The sequence below is a fragment of the Gastrolobium bilobum genome, unplaced genomic scaffold, assembly GCF_033153095.1.
Source record: "Gastrolobium bilobum isolate Gb01-03AN ecotype WA unplaced genomic scaffold, APGP_CSIRO_Gbil_v1 utg4434, whole genome shotgun sequence".
NCBI classification, from domain to species: Eukaryota; Viridiplantae; Streptophyta; class Magnoliopsida; order Fabales; family Fabaceae; genus Gastrolobium; species Gastrolobium bilobum.
The window spans coordinates 70,123-83,208 of record NW_026896289.1 but is presented as its reverse complement, the minus strand read 5'-3'; the positions used below and the strand labels follow the sequence as shown (position 1 = coordinate 83,208).

The window sequence follows — 13,086 nt, the reverse complement described above, 5'->3', positions numbered from 1 at the left end:
CCTAGTGAAAAAGATAATGGTATTGTTATTTAGTCATTTTTATGAAAGTTTTATTTAAACTGCCTTTTATTAGTTTTAAACTTCTATTATACCAAAATTCCAAAAGATTTCATGAGGTGATTAATCCATAATAAAATGGAGAATTTGCAAACCGAAATTTTATATTGTTATTATACCTGTAAATACTGTACATAGATTAGATAATGATTTTTATCTTTCGATAATAGGTTGTTACTTTTTTATAAAAATAAATATAAAACAAGTTTTATTAATCTCGTGTTAAAAGAGATAAATTATCTCATGTCATAGAGATAAATTTGTGGGCTCCACCATCTGAAAAATAAAAAGAAAAGAAAAGAAAAAAGTGGCACAATTATCAAAAGATGTGTAGGAGAGAAAGTTATCACATGTAATATAAAAGTAATTTTTCCCATAAAACAAACTCTTACTCTGTCAACTCTACTTTACCTATCTTATTAATTAATTATTAAGATATAAAAAATAATCAGAAAATTTTGTTATTTATGAATATTTTTTAAAGAAAAAATCATGACGTGTTTTTGGATTCAGAGGTATTTCATTGTCTTACATTATTATGACCTTGACACCGAAAGAGGTCAAAAGTGTGGACTTCAAGGATTCAATTCAAGTGTCCACAAATTAAAGAGAAGCAAGCTACCAATGGTGTGTGCTGTCCTATGTGCAATAACCCATGCGAGACTATCATTGTCTTTTCTCACTTTTACTTTTTGTGTTGAAATATGCACTATTGCTATTTACAGTGTCTGTCTACCACCAAAGCTGGTTACAAAGACAACTCATCTGAAACAAAATTAGTATGCATTGCCCTTGTCCCTATTTCAACATCACTCGCTTTTCTTCGTTTTATTCCCCTTTTCCGGAACCAGGGAGTTATTTTTTCTTTTTCTTTTTTTCTTTTTCAAGGTGTATCTAATTGAATCCAGAAGCTGTTTAACATTAACGAGAGCCTCTTTGAATTGCCTAATTTGTTTTTGTAATTCCCTTCTGAGTTTTCTGTTACTTAACTCTCCTGTATTTTAATTTACCATTTGGGTCTCATTTGAAAAGCTAGATAATAATAAATTCAATTGTCTTGTTGGGACCTTGGGACATGAAATCTTTTTTTAAAAAAATAAAAATCACATATATGTTATAAAATTTACATAATTTTTATTAATTTTTCAGTTTGAAAAAGAGAGAGAAGATATGTTATAATGAAAAATACTCTTTTTTAGATCATAACTTGTCATACTTGGACTAATTTACAAAGCGTGCCATTCGCGTCAAACTTAAAAAAATTATAAAATATTTTTATAAAAGTTTGATTTTTAATAATTAATATAGTTAAAAATGTAAATGGTAACTGTATATAATATTTATTCACACATTACGTGTTTATCTTATCAATGTGTGATTCTAATACCCAAGCTTTGAGGTTTGAGGTCAATAAATATAATTGTATATCTAACAATACCCTTTTATATTTTTATTTTTTAAAAAAAACTTTTTTTATTATTCTAAACTCCGACATTCAAGATGTTTATATATATATATATGGATTTAATATTCTCACTTATTGGCTGTAACTTATCTTTATTAAGTCCAAATGATATTGTTTTGAAGTTGGAAAAAAGTTATTTTTGTAATATTAATTTATTTTGGGATTATATTAACTTTTATAAGTATAATTTTTTTTAACTTCAAAACGACATCAATTTAAAGTAAATGGAGATAATTTTACCTTCAAATTTTTATATGTAATCTGTATAATTTATATTTTATGCTTTGTTTGATATCCTTTGGTGACGGAAAAGTAAAGAAAGGTCGTATATGGATTAAACTTATCTCATATTTAATATGTATATATGCATGGAATAAAAAAAAAAATTGAGGAATGATATTTTTATATGTCTCATTTTTTTTTTTATTCTCTTCCTAACTCTTGAATAGAAAGAAAGAAAAAGAAATGTAAGAGAACATAATCTTGTAAATTTCATTATATATTTACATGTGTCTTTGTTTTTTATGAAATCAGATAAAGAAATGGGCATATAGTTACTTTTTCATCAGACGATAGACAAAAAAGTGTCAACTTCTCTCTAATTTTCTTTATTTTATTTTTATTGTATCTGTTTTTTTTTTCTCCCTTATTTTAAATAAGCCTTATATCAATGGGAATAATTTTAAGGGAGAAATTATATTTACAATCTCTTATAACTTTTATTATTATTGGATCAAAATCAAATCAATAATTATAAAATTATATTAAATAAGAATTATTAATTTAATTTTAATTCGACAATAACAAAGCGATGAAAAGAAATTATAAGATAGAAAAAATTGTAAATATTTTTTTTTTTAATTTTAATATTATTTATGGGGGGAAATAAAATAAGCGGAGGGAGTGCATATTCATGGGAATTAATTTTTGTACGGGAAGGGAGGGAAGAAACACGTTGGCCAGGGCACAATTCGAATGATAGATTATTAATTAGGTTGCTGACCTCGCTGGGAAGAGTTCGTGAAAATTGGTAAGAAAGCAACTATAGAATGAGCCATCCAGCTGTCACCATTCTTTTGTGTTTTTTCCTTCGTTCTTTTTTTTTTTTATTCAGTAACAAGGGTATTCTCACCCACTTCGAGTGTGAGACTAATCCCAAACCGAGCACCGTAAGATCCTTGCGGGGCGGCTCTACCCAATCTTTTTTTTCCATACCCATGACTTGAACTCAAGATCACTGATTAATGAAACACAGTCTCCGGACCAACTGTGCCAAAAGGTTTGGGTTCCTTCGTTCTTTTTACTAACTATCATTTTAGAGTTTGCAAAGGAAATAAGAAAACTAGTAAATAATCTTAGGTTCATTTTTTCTGCAGTTACTGCAGATAAGTTATCTGCAGTGAGCTTAATACGACGTCATTTTGGAGCAGAAATCATGATGCTTTTGTAATTTTAATTTATTTCGAGTTATAATAATCTAACTTTTTAAGATTTCAATACTAAAACAATATCGTTTTGAAAATAAATACAGATAACCTATCTGCATTAACTGCAGAAACATTTTTCTCATAATAATAGTAAAAATAAGTTAATCATTTTTTATTTTTTATTAAAAAATTAATAAAATAGCCCATTTATAAAATTATATCCTCATTTATATTTCCTCTCTTATATGTTTTTTTTTTCCTTTTGGAAATTGATGTTTTGGTTTGTACAAAGGTTTTCTTCTGCTTTGCCTTTTATTTTAGCAAAATCCAAGGCGAACCCTTGTCCTCTCTTTGTATTTGTGTATCTTGTCTTCGGTGGGTCTGCGAGCAAAAACTAAGCAAAAATATTATCAAGAAAAAAAGTCATGGATTGTAACCAAAAAAAAATCATGGATAATTCTTCAATTTAGCATATATAGGATCTTAAAATATTAGTTTATTGTAGAAAATAAAAAACATAAACATTAAATTATGTATGTATAGTTAAAAATAAAAATAACTTATATGATTTAATAAGGGTGTTTACGTTAATAAATCATTCATTAGGAGCGTATTACCAAGGGTACCAAGTGAACCATTTAGTTACTTATTAATGATACATTATATCAATCATTCACAACGTCCAACTATTTTTTTTTTCTTATTATTGTTAGTTTATTACAATGCATTCATCAATGGAAGAATTTTTAATGCCCATTTGGATGGATTTTTTTCTCTCTCCAAAAGCTATTTTATTTTCAAAAAAAAAAAAAAATAGTTCTCACTTTAAGTTCATTTGGATGTCTGCCTTTAAAAACAAAACAAAAGTCATAAAAAAATCAAAAATATACTTTTTTTAGAAGTTAAAAATTTTAATTTCTAAAAAAAGCAGAAATCAAAAGTTAAATATTTTTTCAAAAATTAAATATTTTTATAAAAATACAAATAACTTTAACTTTTTATGTGAAAAGTGGTTCGTTATGGGTTATTAACAATGAATAAAGTTGCTCAATTGTCTCGGGGGAATAATATGTGCCCCATTTGTAATTCTGAACCTGAGACAATGTTGCGTGCTTTGAGGGACTGTTTGGAGACGAAACAGTTTTGGATAAGTCCCGTTTCCATTGATGGAAATTCTATTTTTTATCAGCAAGGTTTGAATAAGTGGCTTTTAGAAAATATAATTACGGAACTGATATTTCTTTGTTTTTCTTGACTTGCTGGAAAGTGTGGCCAATGGAGAAATGAGAAGATGCATGGCACTGGTATCCCTCCTTTTAGGTCGAGAGAGGTTCTAATTCAGAAGCTTGTTCATGATGTTGAGATGGCTGTGGGGAGAGGAAATGAGCATTTAGTTGTACGCAGAAAAATGTATGTTGACATTTCTTGGCAATTTTCTTCTTTGTGATTTGTTAAGGTTAACACAGATGGTGCTGCTCGTGGAGCTCCTAGCATAGCTGCTTGTGATGAAGTTATGAGAGATTCTCAAGGGAGATGGCTGGGTGGATTTGCTTATAGACTTTGGATTTGTAATTCTTTTAGAGCAGAGTTGTGGGGTGTGCTTCGCGGGCTGGAATTAGTTTGGAATTCTGGTCACCGTAATGTTATAATTTGAAAGTGATTTAACTTGTATTATCACTGTGCTCACCTCCCAGGGTGCAGCAGCTCGTGAGAGTCAGTTAATTTCTCGGATACGAGCATGGATTTAGAAAGATTGGTCGGTTAGTTTCAATCACACGTTCAGGGAAAGAAATGCTTGTGTGGATTGGATGACAAATTTTATCTTGGAGCATGATGAGGCTGTGCAATATCTTTTTTGTGAAGAACCACCACCTGATATTCACGTTATTTATCCGGCTGATCTTACTGGAGTGGGAAGATCGCGAGCTCTAGTGATCTAGTAGCTTCTGTTTCTGTTTTGGTGTTCTGTCTTTGTTTGGTTTGTTTTTGGGGCTCTGGCCCTGTTGGCTATAAAAAGAAGAAGATAAAAGTTACTTTTTTTAGAAGCCCAAACAAATGGCTCTAATATGGGTCGGAAGGTTGCGCACCACAGTGCTCTAAGTGAACACAAGGACCTGTTGATAATTATTATTACTGTTCAATGTCAGATTACATAACATTATTATTAGAAAAATTATACTCTTATATTATATGAGATTCATCTATCATATTATACTTACATAAAAAGATTTACCTCTTTTTTTTTCTTTTTCTTTTTAAAAAAATTGATGGACCCCACTTTATTTATCTTATAACATAAGATGATTTTTGTCCTATTATATGAAAGAAATAAAGCCCTTATTATTATAGATTGAATAGGGGTTGCAAAATTGGTCGAACACGACTCGACACAAACATGAAACCGCTCAATTTGTATATGATACGTTTTCATTGACGGGTCCAAAACTCGAATTCGAACACGACTCATTGCGGGTCATTGGTCGACACGGCATGAAAAATAATTATTTTTTTAAGAAAAAAATCCAAAAAATATCTGAAATTGACATGCATATCCGCAGATTGACACAACACGACACAAATAGAATTTTATAAAATGAATTACCAAAAATATTCTCAATATTAGTTGACACATGGGTTAACTCATGACAAGATACAACACTAATTTGTGTCAAAAACTCAAACTCGTACATGATTCGTTTGAACCCGTGGGTCGACATGTCAGGCATTTTGGCGTGTAGGGTTGCAGGTCAACCCACGAGTCATGAGCTGTTTTGCCACCCTCAATTAATGTTTCTATATTATAAGAGATAATTTTATCTTTTATATACACATAAAAATATATAAAGCTCATTACATTAGGGCTATGTGAAAATAAAAGAGAAAAAAAAAACCTCATATACTTTTTTGTATTTAGGACATAAAAATATTAATCCTTTATTATTATTATTATTATTTCGGCAAAAAGTGTACTATTGAGAATTTATGACAGGGGAGTATTTGAATAAACGAAGAGAAAATAAATTTTTTTTGGTACATAGAAGATAGAATATGCTCTTTGGGAATTACTTTTCTCATGTTACATAAACAAAATATTATCTCCTACACTCACATTTCTTAAATGGGTCCCACAAGATTTTTTCTCTCTCACCTTTAACTTTTTTCTATCTCCTACTTTTTGTTTGAACATGAAATAGTACTTCTCTTATACAACATAAGAGAAGTATTACCCTTCATTGATATGCTCGTGTTCTTCTTATGTACCAAGTACCAACATTCTGTCCTCCCAAAAACCCTTCACACCCATCTCGGGTTTCGTGGAAGGTGTATTACTTTCAATGACTTGTAAATAGAAACAGGTAATGAGTTTTTGCCTCTCATCATAAAATTTTCGACCTTTTTTATAGATATTAACGAATTTTGATATATCTTCACCAATTTAATGTTTATAAATATTTATAAAGAGAGGGAGAGAGAGAGACATAAAATCTGAATAGTTCAACAGAAGCTGATCTTGAAAGTCCTAGTCTTCTTGGACAAAGGCCTCGGTGAGGATGGAACTGATGCACCTACCTCCCAAGAATAATTCGAGTTATCACAGCTAAATAACCCATCCATTAGATTGTACCCAAACTTGCGTTTATTGGACTTGAATTTATCGTACCCTGACACGATCTCCAACATAAACTTGCAACACTCTTCCACCTTATCCTGCAAAGCATCAATTCCAGATTTAACTATTTATGAACCATGAAAACAACAACACTTTTCGAATATATTAATTCAAGAGAACGTTAAAAAGACAAAAACCTTGTTGACTCCAAGAATACCCAAGAGCTGGTTTTGGTTTTCAACTCCAAGAGGAGGCTCCACACTATTGACAACGTACATCATTGTAGCAGTTGCCATCACAGAAGGAAGATAACTCATAAACCTTGAATCTGTAATGATGGGTTAAAGATGAAGTCAAAACCAAAATAAACAAAGTGAGAAACTTAAGATCTGCTAAGTTACCTGCAAAGACAGAGAGAAGAACAGCTTCACACCTCCTGAGAAATTCCCAGCAAAGATAACCCTTTAACCCAAGTCTCCTTGTGATATAATCAAGAAATGAGAGAGGTGTTACAGGATTCATCTTCCACCCAAGAGTGGAAAGGACCAAAATTTCCATTCTTTTTATCGTTTTTGCTTCAAACAAGTATCTACTGTCCTCCACCTACACAAATTAGAGAAAAATCATAACCAATGATCAAAATCTTTTTTTTTTTTTTTTTTTTTGAAATTTAGAGAAAGTGGAGTCATGATAGGTTCATGGCACATACTTGGAGGTCTACAGAAAGGGGCATTTGGGTCTCTTCAACCTTAGCAGCAAGGGAAAGGCAAGTCACAGCAGCTAGTTGTGTCAGCCATGGCTTCCCATTGTGAAATCTGAAGCTGAAAAGGAACCTATCAAGGTAGTTGACAGCAAGAACAGCGGTGAGAGCAGAGAAGGAGTAATGGGTATTCACTTTTAGTATCCATTCCGTGGCTACTCTTCGATCTAAAGCCAAGAGAGGGTTGCTTTCGAGGTATGTGCAGAGTTGGTTGTGCTGTTCTTTGGAGAGAAGATATGTTAACTCTTCATCATCCCAGAACAGGTCTTGTTCTAACAACACGAGAGGAGAGTTTGTTGTTGTGCTAATGTTGGCACTTAAGTAATCGTAGTAGTCATCATCTTCTAGTTGTTCCTCACAATTATCTTCTGAACAGTACAGGGAATCTAAAAGGGATGTTGAGTGTTGATGGTGCTGATGTGCCATCTTCTTCTAGTTAGAAGAAGAGGTAGAGTGGGATAGATATTTTGTTCATTATAAGTTGGGGGAAAAAAAGAATGTGAAATGCCCTCGTTTGATTGGAGAGCTTACTCTATTTGAAGAGAAATGCAGAGAAGGGAAAGCGGGCACTGAGAAGTGACCAAAAACCAAAAGATGTTGTTATATATATTAGAGAATAACGTTTCTACCAAAAGTTTGGTTGACGAATTGGGAGTAAGTATACGCGGCTAAGAATATGTATTCAATACTTTATAGTATTATTATTATTTATTTATTTTCTTGAGAGATTTAAAATTTTAATTCTGAATTTTCTTCTAATAAGATTATCACATGATTTATTCAAAAATATATATATTTATCATATTGTAGTAGATAAATTCTATCTCCTGTACATATATAAAAATATATAAGATCTCTATTTGTTCTTTTTTTCACATGGACCCATATATTTTTATGTAAGTACATGAGATAAAATTTATTTTCTATAACATAATAAATATTAATCCTTTAATAACATGATAAATATTATTCACAATATACTAAGAAATTAATATTTCTCATGTTATAGAAGATAATTTTATCTTTATATATATATATATAAGAAAATAAAAAGAAAAATAAAATATAATCTATATTTTATTTTTATATGTATATAAAAAATAAAATTATATGCGGAGAAACACTAATCACATGTATTAATGGGCTTTCCCAAAGCGGAGTGTTTTTGGGCTGAGTAATGTTTATTATTGTGATAATTCAATATGTACCGCGTGCATCTCATAATTGTTTTTTTTTATTTTACAGATATCTGAACTCTTTTACAATATTTTGTTACAACAAAAATAGGGGTAACATTCTTTTCATCTTTCCCGGCCGCTTTTATGATAATGGATTATAATTTTAGTAAAGATGCATTTGAATAAGGGGGAATTGTTTCTCATTTTAATGGAGAAACAATTCTTCTTCCGACACATTTCAAAAATTCCATTCATTTTATTAAAAAAAAAATTGTTTTGAGTGGGTCCTACCGTAATTGTTTTGAGTTCGACATAAAAATTACATTACACTTTGAATAATTTAAGCAAGGAAAATATTTTTCTTATGTTGATGAAGGTGAATTATCTTATGTTAGTGAAATAAAATTATAAGAGAGACGAACAAATAATTGGAGAGAAAAAAAAATATAGATGAGACCCACATTTATTATGTATATGTAGGAATTTGGTTTATCTCATGTTGAATGAGATAACCATTTAAGCAAAGGAGAAAAAATAAAGAATTGTATTTTTAATAACAAAATATGAAAATAAGGCAGTTGGCCAACTATCTACAAAAATAATGAAACTAGTTACGCACTATCTTGGGTGCATCTGGTCAATGCTTATTGCACCCTTTTGGATGCACATCTTCTCTTGTATGACTCAAAAACAATATGCAATTTAGTGGATGGTGCCACTTAGCGCAATCAACACCATCCAATTCAACTACCACATTTGTATACCCTTCCCCTGTATAAATCCCTCTCCTCTCAAAATTTTCTGCATATACTCTCTCTCTCTCTCTCTCTTGATTCTTCTTACTCTATTTTATGTTATTTGTTTTTGTATTAAAAATGAGTTTTGATTCTAATTTTGTTCATGTGGTTCTCCATTACAATGGTAGGGAAATTGGAAGGTTGGCGTGGGATCAATTTCGAGGGAGAGAAAAGACCAATATGAATTAAATGCAATATACCAATTCACGAATTGCATCAAAAAATCTACTAGAAATTAGGCCTCCAAGGTAACCAGTCTATTTCTCAAGCGGCGGGAAGATCATACTCTCTAGATGAATACATTGGTTTGTGAGTTGCAGATGATGAGGATGTATATATTGTAATGGATCTTTTCTTCAAACAGTCAAAGAAAATTTTCGTAGAGTTGCACATGGATATTGCTAAAGTGGAGGATGTTTCATTACCTCTTCAGTCATTGGTTCTCAATTTACCGTATATTGCATCATCATCTTCTCCTCCAATTGTTAACAGGTATGATGAAGATGAATATAACCCTACTTGGATTATGGACAAGAATGACGATGATGATGAAAATATAGCAGTGGAAGACTCTCTTCTTGTTGAGTATGGATCATGATTTGGGTGGTACTCAAATCCCACATCATATGCAACCACATGTTCAAAGTCCCTATCAAGTATGAGGTGAGTTTGTAAACCAAACACTTACATGTATGATTTGTTATGTATTTCCCATTGTTTACTAGTATAAATTCGTATATGTAGGTGGTACTATTACTCTTTTTTTGGATAAACTTACACATTGCACATATATCGATTGGGATCACTCCAATTAAAAGGGATGTTATATTGAGGGGCAGGTGCAGGGTCCATGAAAATAAAGGATGCGTTATTTTTAAGCAGGAATTTGATTTAAAGAAAGTAGTTCAGATGACAATCAAGTGTTATTATATGAAAGTCTATCAAGAAACGATCGTGGTTGAGAGTACAACTGCAAAGTTGGTATTGAAATGTCGCAACTATGAAGATGGTTTCCCATGGAGGGTTAATGATAGGCATGATATAGGAAGAACCATCGGTGTCAATTGCACTAATACAAGAAAGGATCGCCATTTATTACGAATTCTGTTATCACAACAATCTATGTCGATTTGAACAGTCTTATGCCGAGAAGAAAACAATCACAACAATCTAGGCATGATATAAGAAGTCATGGTATGCCGAGAAGAAAGCAATCACAACAATCTATGTCGATTTGAATAGTCTTACGCATTTATGCCCATGTGGTGTGATTATATGCTTTATTTTTCACCAAGTTTTGTTTATCATCTTCAAACAAATAATTCTGTTGTTAATCATCCAGTCATTCTTGGATATTGTGTTTTTCATCATATTTTTGGACCTTTAGACAGTGTTGTAAGACATTCAATTTTTACAAACTCATAATTCAAATTGACAATACTTATTTATATGGCAAGTATAATGAAAATTTATTGATTTTTACAATTCAGGTGACGGCTTTGCCTTCGGTGGGCAGTCCCAAAATTGTTACAACGTCCTACAGTATAATTATGACCTTATCCTACGACATATAGAATGTGTGTTTTTTGTCTCCACCTCTCAACTAGAGCGTTGATCAAGCTTGCATCGATATGAAAAATCCATGCAATTATAGTCATAATATAATTTTGTATTCAACACTCTACAATGAATAAAATATAACACAATAAAATATAGTGAATTTAAAGGACAAACTAGAATATGTCGCATGCAAGTTACATGTATAAATCCTTTGTGCGTTAGCTAACCAACAATCACATACAAAATGACATTTGGCTCGTGTCAATCGCCACTCATGCTATGCGCTGCTCATCTAATATTGAGCACCCTCTAGTGGTCGTTGTTCTATCTTGACTGAGAGACGAGTTTACATTGCATGTGTTGCTTAAAAGTCTCCCATTATTTCGGGCCAGGAAGAATCTGATTGCTGGGATAACCAATCTCGCCATCAAAATCATATGCGGAGGACCCAACAGATGATGACAACAATTAGTCGGCAATAACTCTAATTTAATATAATATTAAATTATTAATATTCCTATGAACAATTTTAATAACAAATTCATTGGTACCATTTAATAAAATAAATATATTTTAGAGTAAATGCCAAAATTGGTCCCTGACAAAAAATATGGTACCCAAATTAGTTCCTAACAAAAATAAATTCGTAAGATAGTCCCCAACAAAGACAAACAGGACCCACGTTCGTCCTTCTGTTAGTCCAAAACTGACGGTGCTTAGGTGTAACGTTAAGTGACATGGAAAATGCCACGTTGGGAGATAGAACGACGTCGTGTGGAGATAGCAGATCCACGTTGGTAAGAATCAGGTCATTTTCATCTAAGGAACAACGTCGTACGGTTTAGGGTTCTTCTTAAACCAGAAAGCAGGGGATTGAATCGAAGATTGAACGTATGAATTTGGGGGAAATTGATTTACGGTATAATGGTTGTGGGTTTATGTTGTATGCTTTAGGGTTCTTCTTAGTTGATCTGAGATGAATTTATCTTCTGGAAGGGGGAGCTCAAGTAGTTCATTTGGGTCCAAAAGTGAAAGAAGGAGAGCTGCTCCATTGTGTAAATGTGGGAGGCACAATGTTGTTTACACCTCCAAGACCAATAGAAACCTTAATAGATCATTTTTTGGGTGCCCCAATATCAAGGTGAGGTTTATTTTTCATGCGTTCTTTTTCTAATTTCAATGTTATTAACTGTTTGGTTTAATTTGGTTTAGGAAAAGAAGCCACACTGTAACTTTTTTAAATGGGTGGATGATGCTACATCTGACACCATGGAGCTAGAAGATTAGAGAATTAACAAGCTGGAGTTGAATGTAGCTGAAATGGAATTCAAGTTGAGCTTTTTGGAGGTGAAGCTCAATGATGAACTGCAGCTGGAGGTGATTGACCATAAAAAGAAGATTAATGAGCACTGTATAACGATTGAAGACATATCAATGAAGATGCAAACACAGTTTGAAAGGGTTGAGAAGGAAATTATGCATGTGTGTAGGTGTGCTAGGGTGTTTGCTGGATCCATTATTGTTGTCTTTGTAATATGTATATATGTTGGTAGTAGGATGGAGTGAAATGTTCATTTTTAATCTGTAATATGCATGCTTCTTTGTAATGAAAGACTAGTGTTGGGATATAATGAGATGTTGTTCATGCATTGTATATAATTTGGCTAATGAACTTGAACTTTAGTTTATTGGGACAAAATGTTGGATTAAGAGCCCTTGAAATGGCAACAAAAAATGCAAACGACTGTATGAACACTAAGAAGAAGGATTGAGGGAATTATACAGAAGGAGGAATGAGCAGTGGGGCTGGTGATAGCTTTTTGTGGCATTGGTGTCACTGTCATGTTTAACAGGGACTAAAAAGGACCCCGATAATTTTGTGAAGGTCCAAAATGGCAAAATGTGGAAAAAAAACAGGGACTGAAAAGTGTCTCGATAAAAATTGTTAAGGACCTGTAAGGGGTATAAAGTAATGATGCGTGCTAAGTTCAGGTATGTTTACATATGACCCCAAAATGACACAGCATTCAAAATTGCTGTAGCAGTATTGACAGAAACAACACAATGTTAGAGGATGAGTACCAAAATGACACAGCAGCCAAAAAATAAGTACCAGTATACACCCAAAATGTGTATCAGTATAAGTTATAATGAGAAGCAATGACAACAATGACTACAAAGAGCTTGTTAGAAGACCAACACAATGTTGTTCCAAAAAATCAACTGAGAAGA

General features: G+C 32.1%; 1 protein-coding gene and 1 pseudogene across 1 annotated transcript; one reads left to right on the top strand and one right to left on the bottom strand.

Moving 5' to 3' along the window:
• The first annotated feature begins 3,982 nt into the window (after positions 1–3,982).
• Positions 3,983–4,603, top strand: LOC133298669 (uncharacterized). Its single transcript, XM_061497999.1, has 3 exons — positions 3,983–4,105; positions 4,217–4,345; positions 4,406–4,603. Exons 1-3 carry the CDS (start codon positions 3,983–3,985, stop codon positions 4,601–4,603), a joined length of 450 nt encoding a protein of 149 aa, XP_061353983.1.
• Positions 4,604–6,385: 1,782 nt separating this feature from the next.
• On the bottom strand, positions 6,386–7,745 carry LOC133298668 (cyclin-D3-1-like; annotated as a pseudogene).
• Between the last annotated feature and the right edge of the window lie 5,341 nt (positions 7,746–13,086).